Source organism: Populus alba, chromosome 7 (genome assembly GCF_005239225.2).
Source record: "Populus alba chromosome 7, ASM523922v2, whole genome shotgun sequence".
Classification (NCBI taxonomy): Eukaryota; Viridiplantae; Streptophyta; class Magnoliopsida; order Malpighiales; family Salicaceae; genus Populus; species Populus alba.
Window position 1 is genome coordinate 215,767 of NC_133290.1, and position 17,079 is coordinate 232,845.

General features: G+C 33.6%; 2 protein-coding genes across 3 annotated transcripts; both read left to right on the forward strand.

Moving 5' to 3' along the window:
* The first annotated feature begins 888 nt into the window (after positions 1–888).
* LOC118032113 (probable methyltransferase PMT19) lies at positions 889–5,151 on the forward strand. Of its 2 annotated transcripts, XM_035036723.2 has the most exons (6): positions 895–1,784; positions 2,133–2,343; positions 2,689–2,986; positions 3,439–3,819; positions 4,259–4,336; positions 4,834–5,151. In XM_035036723.2, the coding sequence occupies exons 1-6, from the start codon at positions 1,149–1,151 to the stop codon at positions 5,030–5,032; spliced, it is 1,803 nt and encodes a 600-aa protein (XP_034892614.1). In that variant the 5' UTR covers positions 895–1,148; the 3' UTR covers positions 5,033–5,151. The 2 variants fall into 2 exon arrangements, with proteins under 2 accessions (XP_073266454.1, XP_034892614.1); XM_073410353.1 differs by lacking the exon at positions 4,834–5,151 and having other exon boundaries at positions 889–1,784; positions 4,252–4,336.
* Positions 5,152–5,829: 678 nt separating this feature from the next.
* LOC118032111 (uncharacterized) lies at positions 5,830–10,753 on the forward strand. The gene is made up of 3 exons (XM_035036721.2): positions 5,830–8,996; positions 10,002–10,425; positions 10,508–10,753. Exons 1-2 carry the CDS (start codon positions 5,994–5,996, stop codon positions 10,044–10,046), a joined length of 3,048 nt encoding a protein of 1,015 aa, XP_034892612.1. The 5' UTR covers positions 5,830–5,993; the 3' UTR covers positions 10,047–10,425; positions 10,508–10,753.
* Positions 10,754–17,079: the final 6,326 nt, after the last annotated feature.

Consider the following 17,079-nt stretch of genomic DNA (forward strand, 5'->3'; position numbering starts at 1 on the left):
CAATTTTAACCACAGTTTTAACCAAACACCTATTTTTTCAAACCAACCTCAACTAAAAGTACTTTTTATAAAACAACTTTTTTTAAACCACAACCACAACAGCTACCACAATACCAAACAGACTCTTAACCTAAAAGAGACTAGGTCTTTTCCTTGACTGAGTCTAATAAAAATTTAAGTTTTATAAGAGGTTTTTAAAGCATTTAAATTTAGGTTTATCGAACAAAATCAACAAGCACAAGCTACCAATTTAGAAATTACTTGCATAAAAATGCTAAGTGGACTCCTTTGATGGAGGGTTAAATGCAATAAAAAAAATTTGTAGTATAAATGCTTGATTCACCAAATTAGAAGTAGGAGGAGTTAAGCAATCAATTAATAAAGTTGAGAGACCCAATTAATTTATTGGTCCAACCTTTTAGGATCATCAGTTTAATTATTTTTATTAAAATAATATTATTTTATGTTTTTTTGTTAAATTCTTAGTATTAATTTGGTTTGATTTGTACCGGATAAATCAAATCACTAAAAATTCAAGTTAATCGGTTTTACTGAATTAATATGCTACTTGTTGTCAAAAACTTTATTATTTCTCCAATTGATGCAGGGATTCCCCTTTGATTACCTGTTACAGTTCGCTTCAAATGCATGAATTTTCTAGGTTCTGGCTGTTGCCATATTTTCTCTAGGATTTGTCTATCAAAGCAGAGGAGTACAGTTTCTTACTGGTTCACACGAGCTGATTTATCTTTTTAAAATCATCATAAATAGAAGCAGCAGTCATTATCCATCTCTCCAGATGGAAAAAAGCTAGGACTGGCCGTGAAGTGAAGAACATATAGTCATGATTCTCTCTGCCAGAAGCATTTCTGCTGTGCTTTTTGAATGTTCTTTAACAAGATGTTGGCTTATTGGAAAACAGTGACAGGCCTTTAAGTTCAAGGTATGATGCTTTACGAGACTCGTAGAATAGAAGTCCAAATCCTCTAAAAATGTGGCTAATTCCAAAACAGTAATTCACTGATGAGCATCGTTCCCTTTTCGACGAATGGCCAGAGCTCTTATAATACCAAAAAGAACTCCAAAAATACTTCTTTCCACCCCACCATTTGTGGACTTTTGCAAGTCCCAGCGGCAGAGACACAGTGATGGCAAAACCAAACCCTCTCAAGCATCCCCTTTTAAAATACTTCATCTCCATTCTCCTTGTCTCTCTCTCCTATATTCTTGGTATCTACACTAGCTCCAACAATTCTACTAGCCCCCCTCTTCAAGAGCAGAAACAGCCACTTAACTGTCACCAACTTAACTTCTCATTGCCTGTTCTTGACTTTGAATCACACCACACACTCTCTCTCCCTCAAGAACCTCTCAGAAACCTACAATTCTTCAACTTCTGCCCTCCAAACTTCACCAACTACTGTCCTTGCCATGATCCATCAAGAGAAACGGATTTTACTGCTGAAAGATTCTTTAGTAGAGAGAGACATTGCCCTGAACCTTATGAAAAACCAATGTGTTTGGTTCCAAGGCCAGCTGGGTACAAGACACCGTTTTCATGGCCAAAGAGTAGGGACTACGCTTGGTTCAAGAACCTGCCTTTTAAGGAGCTGAGTGAGGTCAAGAAAACACAGAATTGGGTTAGATTGGAAGGTGATTTGCTGGTTTTTCCAGGTGGTGGGACTTCATTTCGAAAAGGAGTTAAGGGTTATGTTGATGAGATTAAACGTTTTGTGCCTTTGAAATCTGGGAGTATAAGGACCGTTCTTGATGTTGGATGTGGGGTAAGTTATTGAAAGTTATGAATTGCTTCTTTTTTAGGTACTTGGTGGAATTGTCTGTGCTTGCATTTTAGGTATGTTTTAAATTGTGATCTTATATATTTGGGTTTGTGATGATTCACGGCACAACGAAGGAGAAGAGGTAAAGAGTGTTAATTTTTAATGGATTTAACCTGTTTTTACTGTTTCTTGTAGGTATTGTATCTTCAATTTTGAAAGCGGGGGCTTTAGAGAGGCTAAAATTGTAGAAGTTGATCACATATGAACTTATTGCGAATCACAACTGTTCTTATAAATTTGATACTTGGACTCTGCTTGCTAAAATTTTGGCCATTGGTTGATTCTTTCCAGGTTGCAAGCTTTGGAGCACATTTAATGGATTATAACATCCTCACAATGTCAATAGCGCCAAGTGATAAACATGAAGCTCAATTACAGTTTGCACTGGAAAGAGGAGTTCCAGCCATGCTTGGTATACTTAGCATCCATCGGTTGCCATTCCCTTCAAGATCATTTGATATGGCTCACTGTGCCAGATGCTTGGTTCCATGGACTAAATATGGTACTCACACTGAGTTCTATTCATTGCTGTGTGTTTATCATGATAATGTTAAGTGACAAACAAAGTATCTTCGTTTTCGTTCCATGGCTTTTGAAGGTGTTGATGCGTTGAGATTGATAAAAGAACATTTATACTGGAATTAATTTTTACACTGCTCCAAGAGTCAAATTAGAATCATATCAATTTCAGAAAGAAAAAAAAAACTTGATTCATTTTGATCTATGTTTTTCTTGGTTTTTACGCCCCATACAACCATTTCATTCATGATCTTGTCCCCTTGCGGAAGTTCAATGGGATCCCGATGTCTTATTTCCTTTCCTCTCTTTTCACAATGCAAATGGCTAGATGGACTCTACCTCATGGAAATTGACCGTGTGTTGCGTCCTGGTGGTTACTGGATATTTTCTGGACCACCTATAAATTGGAAGGCTAATTACAAGGGGTCAGAGGTGGGAGCTCAGGAGTTGGAGCAAGAGCAAGCAAGGTTGGAAGATCTTGCTGTGCGACTGTGCTGGAAGAAAGTTGCAGAGAAGGGAGCAATTGCTGTGTGGAGAAAACCAAATAACCACATTCACTGCATCATAAAGTCGAGGATTTGGAAATCTCCCCGGTTTTGTACTAACAGCGATCCTGATGCTGGTTGGTGAGTTTGTTCATTGTATTTTCACTTTAGCCATTGTAATTTCCATTAATCACGAGTCACGACACAGCAATTGGATCTGAATAATATGCAAGAGTTCTGGTATAGCAATCTTGCAAAGGGACTCTTGCCTTTGGGTTGTGGTGTGCTCCCTCCTGTCACTTCGTCTGACATCGGCAACGTCAAAAGGAAATAGGTTACTTTTTTTATCATGTCAGAATGTGTCTGATACTCTTCCCTCTTGGTGTATGACTGTATGTTGTAACTAGAGTGATGCTGCAGTAGGATGCTAAAAAACATCACCAAAGCCACATTGCAAGCTAAACTTAAGACATGAAGCCCATGATAATTTTTGTGAATATGAAATCTTGTAAAACATTGTGGGAACCTCATTATTTCTGAATGTACCGATAACCCATGATAAATTTTTTTCATTTCTCTTGATGCTTTCACAGGTATAAGAAGATGGAACCATGTATTACTCCTCTTCTAAATGTAACTGATATCCACGACATCTCAGGGGGTTCTCTTGAAAAATGGTCCAAAAGGTTGAATATTGCTCCTCCTAGGACTAAAAGTGAAGGAATTTCAGGTGCGGCCTTCGAAGGAGATAATCAGTTATGGAAAAGAAGAGTTAGACACTATGGGATCATACTCAAATCTCTCTCCAGAGGCAGATACAGAAACATAATGGATATGAATGCTGGCATAGGAGGTTTCGCCGCAGCACTGACTCAATATCCAGTTTGGGTAATGAATGTAGTACCTTATGATGCTAAACAGAACAACCTTAGCATTGTGTACGATCGTGGCCTCATTGGAACATACATGAATTGGTAAGAATGAAATTAGTTCTTTGAATTTTCATGTTAGCATAATTTTCTATTTTTTCGATGGTGGTAATATATGTTGCGGAGATCATTGATCTCTGTAATTTTCTGCAGTCTTTGCTTTGTGCATTACACTTACGTTGAATCTTTGAAAGTGAAGTCTGGTTTTCAATTTTCTTCTTTTATCCATTCCTGGTTTACTCAACTCTTCAAACCCCAATGCTGTCTCACCAGTATTTATGAAATCATTTCCTTGTATGACTGACTAGTCCCCTGACAAGGACTGTATCGTGTTATACTGGCGCAACTCGACATTTATTTCTTTGGAAAATCATCTTCATCTTTTTTAAAAAAAAAATAACTGATAAACTAAGATGCATTTTAGAAGAAATATGCAGCTCCTTTTCATTTATTCGGATGTGAAGTAATAGAATGTAGATTGCAGGTGTGAAGCCTTCTCAACACACCCTCGGACGTACGACTTGATACATGCTCATGGTGTATTCAGCATGTACATGGACAAGTAAGCAGTTTACTCAAAATTTTCCTATTGAATGACAGTATAATTCTCTTCAAGTCAGTATCCTGCAACAAAAAACTCATGAAAAGTTTTTTTCAAAGGCAAAAGAAGAGAGAAAGAGAGAGAGGCTCAATGAATTGATTCGAAAAAGACTTAAGAGTGTCACTGTTGAAAGCATCAGTGATGACAGATAGCTCCAGATAACTCTTATTGTCCACAATTAATTTAAATTTTCTAGTGGCCTTTCAGATTTTGAATCCCTGTGATTGCAAGAAAAATTTAATGAATCTTCTCCAATGTTGTTGCTCTATACACAACCATACATGCAGATATCCATGCCAAGATTTGCCGAAAACTAGAGTTTAGCTCTGATCACTCAGTTTTGCAGTATCTTCTCTGGTCACCGGCATGATTTCATAAATGAGTCCTCCATACTCTACCCACAGAAGAATGGGATAAAAATGCTTATTTCTTATTTGCATTGTTCATGTCTGATGCAGGTGCAGCATTCTTGATATCCTTCTGGAGATGCACCGGATTCTTCGTCCAGAAGGAGCTGTTATAATAAGAGATCACGTTGACATCGTTGTTGAAGTGAAAGGTATTGCAGAGAAGATGAAATGGAATGGCAGGATTTTACACAGCGAAAATGGAGCTTTCCACCCAGAGAAAATACTATTGATTGACACTTGTTGTTAGGTCTTATATTCTTTATCAAGGAGATGAAGCAAAGAATTACATAACCATATTGATGATCATTGTTCACTAGTACATTAAGTGAAAAGATCATTATTATGCATAATATTTTTCACATATAATTTATAGTTATCAAAGTCGATTTAAGAATTAATATAATGCAGGCTCGGGCTTGGATTTGGCTGTTTAACCTAACTCAATAAAAAAAATTTAAGGCTAAAGCTATTATCTTAAATTTTTTTAATTAAATAATTTTAAGTGAGTTAATGAGTCAACCAAATTAATTATATATTTTTTTATTTATACTTCTAGGAAGATATAGATTTACTGGGCTCCAAGTTAATCTATTTAGCTAAATTAAGTTTAATAATATTGTATTTAAGCTCGTATTGATAAGGTACAATCGGTCTCTCCTTCCAAATCATTCAATTATCACCATCATTATTATTATTATTATATTTCGTATAACAAGATACATCCCATAGAATTCATAGAGGGGAGGGAGGCCTCAAACGACCTGCCGTTCAACAAAACATAGCGTCTTGTGTTTACAATGCTCCCTGAAGTTTAAGAGTTTGTTTAATGTCTCCTCTAAACTACAATTTTGTTTAATTATTATCCAAGGATTGTAATTGTTTTTCAATGTCGTCCCTCTACTTCCTACACTAAGGTCATGATTCAACAAATATAACCTTCTTCAAGTTTATAGAAGGCCCAAAATGTAAGTGAAATTGAAATAATTGAAGTATTTGAAAAATATTTGTACATATGGGAAAATTGACATAAGTTCCGAACCTTAGAGGAAAACGACCCATCATTCAACCAGCATAGGAGACCCAAGAATCCATCCACCTGCAAAAGAAAAACCCTCCTTAAACCCTACATCCTAAACTAAACAGACAAACAAACAATCTAAAAAATCAATTTCTCTTTCAAATTCTCCAAAATCACACCCAAAAATCAAATGAAAAGGAGGGACTTAATCAAACTCCTTTCTCACTTAAATCCTTATCTTTCCTCTCGTAAATCAAAACCCCTTTACCTGTCATCATTTCACTCTCAAAGTTACACACTTTCCAGCCAAAATCCCAAAATTCAACGCCAAAACTCAACCTTTATAACTACCAGATTCTCCTCCACCTCTCCAAGTGACAATCTTGAAGGACTGGTTGATCCAAATGACCCTTTTTTGCAAGTGGAATCGCGGGTCGAGGCCTTTTCTAGCGAAGAATTCGCAATTTTACGCGATTCTTTGTTAAGTCCTAGTGAAGATAGGCAAAGATTTGATCTTGGTAAGTGTTCAAATGAAGCTACTTTGATTGCAAATGTGATTTTGAATAATAATGATGGGTTTGGGAACCAGACCCTGAAATTGTTAAGAGAGCATAGGGAGAAATTGAATCCAAATTTGGTTGTTGAGGTTTTGAATATAGTTAAAATCCCTGAATTGTGTGTTAATTTTTTTATTTGGGCTGGTAGGCAAATTGGGTATTATCACACTTTGCCCGTGTACAATGCTTTGTTAGAGATATTAGAAAGTAGTAGTAATAATAGTATTGATAGAGTACCAGAGAAGTTTTTGCGTGAAATTATGGATGATGACAAGCAAGTGTTAGGGAAGTTGCTCAATGTATTGATTCGTAAATGTTGTCAAAATGGGTTGTGGAATGCTGCATTGGAGGAGTTAGGTAGGCTAAAGGATTTTGGGTATAAGCCATCAAGGTTGACTTATAATGCTTTGGTTCAGGTGTTTTTAAGAGCTGAGAGAATAGATTCTGCATATTTGGTTCATAGGGAGATGACAACTATGGGGTATAGAATGGATGAATTTACTTTGGGCTGTTTTGCGCATTCCCTTTGTAAATCAGGAAAGTGGAGAGAAGCCTTGTCGTTACTAGAGAAGGAAGAATTTGTGCCTGATACAGTGCTTTATACGAAGATGATATCAGGGTTATGTGAAGCTTCGCTTTTTGAAGAAGCTATGGATTTTTTGACCAGGATGCGGGCTAGTTCTTGCCTTCCTAATGTTTTGACATATAGGATTTTGCTTTGTGGGTGTTTGAATAAGGAAAAACTTGGTAGATGTAAGAGAATTCTTAGTATGATGATCACAGAGGGCTGTTATCCCAGTCCTAGGATATTTAATTCTCTTGTTCATGCTTATTGCAGATCTGGAGATTATGCCTATGCCTATAAGTTGCTAAAGAAAATGGTGCAATGTGGGTGCCAGCCAGGTTATGTGGTTTACAATATATTGATTGGCGGTATTTGTAGCAGCGAGGAGCCAGGCAAAGATTTGTTAGACTTGGCTGAGAAAGCCTATGGTGAAATGCTTGAAGCAGGGGTTGTACTAAATAAGGTCAACATCAGCAATTTTTCTCGATGTCTTTGTGGGATTGGAAAATTTGAGAAGGCATATAATGTTATCCGTGAAATGATGAGTAAGGGTTTTATACCTGATACCAGTACTTATTCAAAAGTGATTGGTTATTTGTGCAATGCATCCAAAGTAGAGAAGGCTTTTCAATTGTTTCAAGAAATGAAAAGGAATGGTATTGCTCCAGACGTGTATGTATATACTATACTAATTGATAGTTTCTGTAAAGCTGGTCTTATAGAACAGGCTCGCAACTGGTTTGATGAAATGGAAAAGGATGGTTGTGCCCCAAATGTTGTGACTTATACTGCTCTTATACATGCTTACCTTAAATCTAGGAAGGTGTCTAAGGCAAATGAAGTTTATGAGATGATGCTGTCCAAAGGTTGTACTCCTAATATTGTCATGTATACAGCTTTAATCGATGGTCTATGTAAAGCAGGGAAGATTGAAAAAGCTAGCCAGATTTACAAAATAATGAAAAAGGAAAATGTGGAGATCCCAGATGTTGATATGCATTTCAGGGTTGTTGATGGTGCTTCAAATGAACCAAATGTCTTTACATATGGAGCTCTGGTTGATGGTTTGTGCAAAGCCTATCAGGTCCAAGAGGCACGGGATTTGCTAAAATCTATGTCAGTGGAAGGTTGTGAGCCAAACCATGTCGTATATGATGCCCTTATAGATGGATGTTGCAAGGCTGGCAAGCTGGACGAAGCACAAGAAGTGTTTACTACGATGTTGGAGTGTGGGTATGACCCAAATGTATATACTTACAGCTCTTTGATTGATAGGTTGTTTAAGGATAAACGGTTAGATCTTGCCTTGAAAGTCCTGTCCAAAATGCTAGAAAATTCATGTGCTCCTAATGTTGTTATTTACACCGAGATGATTGACGGCCTCTGCAAAGTTGGAAAGACAGATGAAGCTTACAAGCTTATGGTTATGATGGAAGAAAAAGGATGTAATCCAAATGTCGTAACTTATACTGCAATGATTGATGGCTTTGGAAAAGCAGGGAGAGTTGAAAAATGCCTTGAGCTGTTGCAACAAATGAGTTCCAAGGGCTGTGCTCCAAATTTTGTGACCTATAGGGTTTTGATAAACCACTGCTGTTCTACTGGCCATTTAGATGAGGCTCACAAACTTTTAGAAGAGATGAAACAGACATACTGGCCAAGACATGTAGCAGGTTATCGTAAAGTCATTGAAGGTTTCAATCGTGAATTTATAGCTTCTCTTGATCTTTCATTTGAGATAAGTGAGAATGATTCAGTGCCAGTTGCTCCAGTTTATAGAGTCCTGATTGATAATTTTATCAAGGCTGGAAGACTAGAGATTGCTCTTGAGCTGAATGAAGAGCTCTCATCATTTTCACCATTTTCCGCTGCCAATCAGAATATACACATTACTTTGATTGAGAATCTGTCACTTGCACATAAAGCTGATAAGGCTTTTGAGTTGTATGCGGCCATGATCAGTAGGGGCGGTATTCCAGAGCTAAGCATTTTAGTTCACCTTATTAAAGGTCTACTCAGAGTCAACAGATGGGAAGAAGCCTTGCAACTGTTAGATAGCATATGTCAAATGGTTTGTTTCTCTTTTTCTTCTTTGTTCCTGCTAATTTTATTTTCTCATTCGAACACATTTGTTCCTTTATTAATCATGTCATTATGTGCTTCCTATCTATTATTATTATAAAGTCAATTGAATACCTATCAGTAAGCATGTCATGGCAGTGTTCTCAGTTGGTAAACAAACTATTAGTTACCATCTTTGAATATATCTGTGCTCTTAGAAACCAAGGTATTAGTTACTCCCTTTGCCCAAAAAGGAAATGAAAGTTTTTGCCAAAGAGACCAGTCTTAAATCTTTCTTTTGCGTCATTTAAATGTTTCAAAATGTTTGAAAAATTTACCAAATACTTCTTTAATTTTTTGGAGGAGTCATCTTGATCCCACACCTGAATGACAGTTATTTACTCTAGACCTATAATAGGACATAAACTTAGGCCAAGTGATCTCCATCTCCATCTATCCAGAGCAGCAACAAGTTTTTTGTGGGCTGTAATAACTTATATTTGTGCTGCAATCCTTATTTCAAAACTTTTCTTTAAGGGCTCCAGTTTATTTGTAGGACCTTTTAAATATCTGATACTTATGTCATCTTGCCAAGTTTATACCAAACGAACTAGATTGTGGAACTGAATATTAGAGAAGAGTTCTATTCAGCATAGCTGTTTGAATTAGGTGGTTGAGTTTTTTAAAAAACCAAGAGCTACTAAACCTGTCAGTTTGGCCTTTGTGGTTGAATTAGGTCTACTTTTTTAACCAACTTCTTTATAAATCAAACCTGGTCATATTTTCTGGATATCCAAGATTTTGAAAGTGTCCGAGGACATATCAATACTAGTGATAGAATAGATAGTGTTTGTTTTATGTCGAGTATCAGAAGCTGTTAAGAGTTGGCAGTTCTAAATATTTAAGTTACAAGCCATGTCCATCATTTTCCATGTTAAATTATCTTCAATGTCAAGTTGTGTAATTTTTAGATTTCCAATGGATGGTTATGCTTGCAATTTCTTCTTTTGAGCAGGATATCCATTGGGTCCAAGAACAAGAAACTGCTCGTACAAGTTAGTCTTGGCTGCAAACGTTACTTTCTCGAGTTCGATTAACCTGACAGTTCGAAACTTCAGTACAATCGCTTTGCTCGTAGACTGAGACAGTTTTCATCAATCTGACAACTAATGCATCATCAAGTGTTTTGCCTTGACATGAAATTTCTACCAGTCCTAGGACTCAATGGTGCCCCACTAAGTTTTGCTCAGAGACCTGCTCAGCTGATGATAATATGCACAAATGCAAAAGGCTGAATGGATGGTCAACAGTTGGAAACTTAACATTCTCAATAATTGGCTTGTAGGGTGTTAAGCTGCAATGAGTCAAATGAAAGACGTTGGCATCGTTGCAGAACCAGGAGGAATTTTGCTCTTCAATCACACAACCTCATGAAGCCGGTATTCCATTTCTTACATTTTTCTGTTTCACACCCTCTTACATTTTGCACGATACAAGCTGCTGATCAAGTGTTTATTGCAGGTCAGTATCTCTAAACTGATTCCCTGTGGCAGTGCTCCTCAGACGATTAATCTTAAACCTTGAGGGTTAGTTTACTAGATTAAAATGTAAACTTTTGTGGGGCTAGTTAACTTAGTTTAGGTAATTGGCATTGTCCTAAGAGATTAGAGATTGAATCTCATGCAAATATAGGATACATAGGAAGGATGAACAGAGGGAGGGGAGGTTTACCCATTTGTTGTGTTAAAGATGGGATTTTTAATCTCTCATCTTGTTCCTCTATAATACATAATTGTAATTACGGTCCAGCTACAAAATTGGTTTAGCACTCTGACAGTTCTAAAATCGTCACCCCCCACTCACAGAATTTGAACCGTACTTTCAAGTCGAGTAGAGTATCGGTTCAAAGGTCTGGTTCGAATAAAAATTCCCAACCAAACTGGGTTTTTTTTTCTTCCAAAATTTTGAACAAAATGATCAATTAGATTTGGTTTTACATTTGTTAGAATAGAAAAAGTTCAATTTAAATAAATGAACTTTTAGTTAGGCAATGCTTTGATCGGTTTATGTTTAGTATGTTTTGGTTAAAATTCAAAATCGAAAATAAAATTGATTTTTCTTAAAAAATTATGACCAAAATTGTCCAAATCAAACCATATTGATATTCAAAAACTATTTGTCCTGTGAGTGGGATGGTTCTCGTTTTGAACTTTCAAGCTTGAATATTCCCCGAGGAAAGGGGAATGTATGGGAAAAGCCATTTTTCTTTTTCTTCGATGAACTCATCCTTGTGAATAATGGGTTGGTGAGATGACTTGTCAATTATGAATTTGCCGAATAAAAGAGGGTCCATTGGCCACGTGTTACAGGATTCCGACGTCTTACAAGATCGCAGAACTTTCCTTTGTTTCTTTAAAAAGGCTAATTGTTTTTCCTTTTCAACCCGAAATTCTTAATTATTATTAAACTTGAGTTGTTGATGGTGTAGTTTTGAAATCCAGTTTTGAAGGTTGATTCGAGATTTAACTGATTCAGGATTGATATTAGGTTAAGTTGAAAAAAAAAATAAAAAAAGAAAAAATTCGGTGTGATCTTGTTGACCCGGCTAACCCTGTCAAAAATTCGATTGCAACTCATTGATTTTTATTTTTTTTTATTAAAAAGATGTTATTTTGATTTTTTTAAAAAAAATTTATCCAGACAGTCTGGTCAAAACCCGGAACCCGGGAATCTTGAACTGGGCCGGAATCTAAAAACTATGGGTAGTGAGACCATAGTATTATAATATATGTTTATTTTATTATATATAAAATATAACAAGAAAATAGTAAAATGACAGTTAGAAGTTAAAATAACCAAATTCAAGCTCCACAAATTTAATTTTTTTTCCCTTTTTTTTTTTTTTAAGAAAATGTCAATAATACCCATCATTATCTTAGTCAAAGAGATGACAAGTTGGCCAGTGGGATAGACAAGGTCAGATGATAAATATTGCTTCCTGTTTTTCTCTTTCACGTTGGTTGAAAGAAATATGATGAAAAATCAAAGCATAAGTATTAAATTTGGCTTGGCTTGAGGGAGACTTGTTGAGACTTGTTGATCTTGACTTATAAATTGAGTGAGACTTGTTGATCTTGGCTTTAGCTCGTGTTAATTTTATTTTTTTTAATGATTTTAAATACTAATTCAATTAAATCTAATTAATTTGGTTGGGTCAGTAAAATATAAATATTTAATGCATTTAAAAAAAAAAATACCCAAAACAATATTGTTTTGGTTTTTACATATATATTTTATTAAGAAATCGATATTTTATTTTATTTAAAAAAATTATTAAGATAATTTTTTTTAGAAGTAATTTGAGTTGACAATTATAAAAAAAAAAAAAAAAAGTAATATTTACCATGATGGATGTAATACTTACCATTGCAACACATAACAAAATAAAAAATAAAAATTTTAACCAAGGCAGAAGAAATAATAACAATTTAATAATAAGAATATTAGGGGAAAAAAAAACTAGAGACGCTATTTTAACCCAAGACTTAGATTATTATTCTTTGAAATAATGATTCCGAGATCACTCTAACTCAAAATACATTTCAATTAGGTATTAAAAGCAAGGTGGTCTTTTCATCGTGAAATAATTAGATCATTAAATTTGTCTTATTTGTACAATAACATTACTTATTTAACATTATAAAAAAATAATCTAAAATCTACTACTTAAGGATATTTTTTAATTTTTATTTTTTTTAGAATAATATCATTTCTTTGATGCTCTTAAAGACAAAACCAAAAAACTCTCATATAAGGTTTTTTTTTTTTTTTTTTGTTATTTTACATTATTTTTATTGTAAATTTCAAGGGTACTTAAATGTATTTTTATGTATTATATTCATTAAATATAATTAAAATAAACATGTTGGCACGTCGTGCCTGCATATGAATGACCTTCACATTGTTCAAACAAACACATGGTGTGTAATTAATTCCATTTATTCTTTACCTAAAAAATAAACAAACCCAATATTGAATTAGTTTCAAATGCAAATAAGATTAATTAAATCTTAATTATCCACCATCAGTAAATCTAAACTTTTTGCTGGAAAACATCTTAAAAACTTTATTTTATAACCAGGGATCAAATTGCAATTTTCCTGAAATTCAGGGTTAAATCTTAATTTTTACAAAATTAAATGATTAAACTTATAATATTATATAAATCAATGAATAAACTGAATTTCATCATATTTAATCTCACAGTTCTGCCTAAAATTTCAGAATAAGTTTTACGAATAAATCATAATTCTCCAAAGCTATAGGGACTAAATTGTAATTCTAAAAAATAAAGGGCCAAGATGAAATTTGATCATCTTCGATCTCAAGCCCAGTTTTCTTCACAACTCAAAAAATTATGCACTAAAAAAACATTAATTAATCAAATTCAATCTCAAATAATTATTCTTAACAATACATTTGAATCAATCAATCTAACAATCACATATAATAATCATTAATTAATTTTAACAACAAAAACCTCAAATCTTTAGACACCCCAACAAAATCAACATCACATTTATCATACATATCAAAACTCATTCTTCCTTTAACACTTAATTCTTTTATTATCCATCTCTCAACTTTTTTGTTTATTTATTCATTTATCTCTTTCTTTTCTTCACCTTCTCCATGTCTCTCTTCCTCTCACTAATGGTTTTCTCTCTAAATTCTCTCTAAAAGACTACAATGCCCCCTAATAATTAACACCTATAAGAATGAACTCAAGGGCACTACTACCTTTTCAAGTCATTTTTATTTATTTATTTATTTTGACTTCGTGTATATTTTTATCACAATATATGAAAAGACAACAATGCCATTCATAAATATTTATATGTTCCTTTCTATCAAATTCCAGTTTGTTGGTATTTGTGTGAGGCCTTTCTAGATTTTGATTTGTGTAAATTTCATTTTGGTCTCTCAATTTGTGAAAATTACGGTTTAGTCCATAAAATTTTAAAAAATTACATATTGATATCTGGAACATAATTCAAGATTCTGGATAGAATTGAGGATGAATTATGTGCAAAATTCTAGTATAGTTATGATTTTTTGACATTTTAAGTTTGGTCCTCCAATTTGACCCCTAAAGATCTAATAAAATTTCAGATTGATCCCTAGCTATTATTCTAGTTTTTCAAATTTGTTTGATGGATAATTGAGGTTTATTTGATGAATTATTATCAAATTTTATGATTTTTTTTCTTATGATTAGATTTCGATAACACAGTTTAATTTTTGGGTTTTGGGGAAAAATGACCAGTTTGGTTCATAAACATATATGGTTATGAGTTAGACCCTTAGTTAAGTGTATTAAATAAGTTGTCTATTTTTTTCGATTTATTTTTTAGTATGTCTTTTTTTTTATTCAGATAATCCTGATATTCTACGTATGGGACATTAGTAGGATTTTTTCCGATATTTGCTTTTGAGTTCTGTTCACTTTTGAGTCAAGTGAGTGAATAATATTTCATATGCTAGATAAATAGTATAAATATTTGAATTGTTAATACGAATTGGATCATGTTTCTTGATAATATATATATGCGCAGGGATAAATAATATTTCATATGCTAAATAAATAGGGTTTTTTTTCTTCTTTTTTTAACTTGGTTTGGTCTAGACTTTGGGTCAACCAGATGTAGGGTCTACCTACTAGACTATTTTGGTTTTATAACCATACATTATGATACTCTTAACTAACAAACATGATATTTCATAAGGAAAGGGGGATGTGTGGGAGAAGCCATTAATCTTTTCTTCAATGACCTTATCCTTGTGAATAACATGTGATGAATCACGTTTCTATCACATGGGCTTGAAGGTCAAGCTGAGGCTTGAGATAAGATTGCTAATTTCTTAGTTCTGGCAATCTGATTCATTATTTTTTATTGGAGTGACTAATAAATCATGCTTGTTATAAGAAAAAGGTTCTCTTTTATATATTTAAAGATTCTCCGACGATTAAATTAGTATCAGTTCTGAGGAAAATCAATTATACTTCTAAAAAATAATTATATTTTTAACATAGATCTACCATTGTAAAATAGAGAGAGATAAAACTCAACCCTCAAATAGTTATTTTTTTCTTTTTATAGCCCTTAAGGTCCTTCCCTTTGTTCTAGGAGAAAGGATTGACTTATTAGTAAAATATATTTATCTTGTTAAGATAAAAGTGTCTTATGTTTTAGTATAAGATATCATTATCTTATCATGGTAGAAATCTCTTACCGTGTTAAAATAAGATATTCATATCTTTTCTTGATAAAAATATTTATAATTTATCTGGATAAAAATATATATAATGTACGGTCCAGGTCATTTATCAGAGAGCTTGAGATTCTTTCATATGCCTGGGTCAGGGGAGTTTAAAAATGTGTGGGTAATAATATTCTATCTGGTGATACTTCTGAAATACAGTCCCCCACAAACAAAAAAACAATAAACCTCAAATCTATGAACACAAAAATCGTACCTTGCCTCCAACCTGTGTGCCTGGTTGGAATACATGGTCCAAAGTGAAACTTCCAATTCTGCACAATATTTCGTGATACACATGGTAAAACAAGACAACATCAGCCATTTATACGTGAGCTGACCAAATTGGTTGGTGTGGCGACTTGTCAATTCTGAAGTCGCGTATTGGTAATATGGTAATAGTTGTTTTTTAAATAGCTTTTCGTGCTGAAATACATGTTAATGATGTTTTTTTATTTTTTAAAAATTATTTTTGACATTAGCACATCAAAACGATCCAAAAAGTACAAACTACATTCAATTTTAACAAAAAAAAAAAAACAAATTTAAAATTTGACCAAACACAGGTTCAATCGCAGAGCTAAACAGGCTAGCCTCGAAGAGAGAAGAGCAAAGTGGGGCGGTCTTGATGATCAAGAGCTAGCCTTGGCTCTAGAAAGGAAGAAGACATGAGTGAGAAGGAGAGGGAGGGGTGTTGCTGGAAAGTGTGATTTTTGCATAAAAAAATGTGAAAAACACGAATATTGTGAAAAATAGTTTTTGAAGTTACGTGATATCCTATTAAAAATAGTCAAGATACAAATTATTACTTGACTCGAATTTTACTATAAGGCGGATAATATTTTTATTAAAAAAATAAATATATAAGCATTTTAATATGTTTTTTTTTTAATTTTAATTATAAATCAAAAAAACCTAAAAGTAAGTGGATGCTTCTAAAGGGGAAAAGAAGAGAATAATAGGTGAGTTAACAAACCTCAAAATTTAACAAAATAAGACATTTTTATTTTTTTTTTATAGTAAAAGACTTGGCCAAAATCGCCCATATAATAATTTCTAAATTGCCATAAATGGGTTTCTGTCAGTACATGTATAATAATACGATATATATAATCCCCTGAATAAAGATCAACACTCCAAGCTTCAACAACTGTTATTATTTTAAAAGTCAAAGGAATTTTTTCTTTCTTTCTTACAGATCAAAGACTCAGGTAGTTTTTGTATTTGATGATTAACTGTAGTTTTTAAAGAATAAAAATTAATTTTTTATTTTTATATTTTAGATCATAGTTTTTATACCTAGCCCAATTCAAGGCTCGAGTTCTGGATTTTAACTTTATCACCAGGTTGCCCGAGTTATTTTTTTTTTAAAATTTAAAACAACATCGTTTTAGTTAAAAATAAAAAATCAATAAGTTGCAATTGGATTTTACCAGCTCATACCAATTTTTTTTATTTTTTTTTTTTAATTCAATTGATTCTAACTTTGAATTGATTAGATTTCACATCCACCTACCGAATTTAATTAGATTTTAAAACTATGATTTAGGCCGCCACCAAAATAGTAGCCTCTGCCATGAGTACCACTCCTCTTCTCTTGTCTTTTGCGGACCTATGATTCGTCAAAAAGGAGAAACATAGGGTTTGTCTTCTAATTGAATTTCCTTCATGGCAGTAATAATATCATGGAGAAATAGTAACCAATATTGCAATGCATGACAAAATAATAACAAAAAAAAAAAAAAAAAGGTTTAAACAAGGCAAAACAAAAG

What these genes read in the sequence shown, in the direction of transcription:
- LOC118032111 (XM_035036721.2), top strand. Translation starts at nt 5,994, where the DNA reads ATGAAAAGGAGGGACTTAATCAAACTCCTTTCTCACTTAAATCCTTAT. An exon ending in TAGATAGCATATGTCAAATG is followed by an intron (nt 8,997 to 10,001) that starts GTTTGTTTCTCT and finishes TCTTTTGAGCAG; the next exon opens with GATATCCATTGGGTCCAAGA.
- LOC118032113 (XM_035036723.2), top strand. Translation starts at nt 1,149, where the DNA reads ATGGCAAAACCAAACCCTCTCAAGCATCCCCTTTTAAAATACTTCATC. An exon ending in GGTTCCATGGACTAAATATG is followed by an intron (nt 2,344 to 2,688) that starts GTACTCACACTG and finishes GCAAATGGCTAG; the next exon opens with ATGGACTCTACCTCATGGAA. An exon ending in AGCGATCCTGATGCTGGTTG is followed by an intron (nt 2,987 to 3,438) that starts GTGAGTTTGTTC and finishes ATGCTTTCACAG; the next exon opens with GTATAAGAAGATGGAACCAT.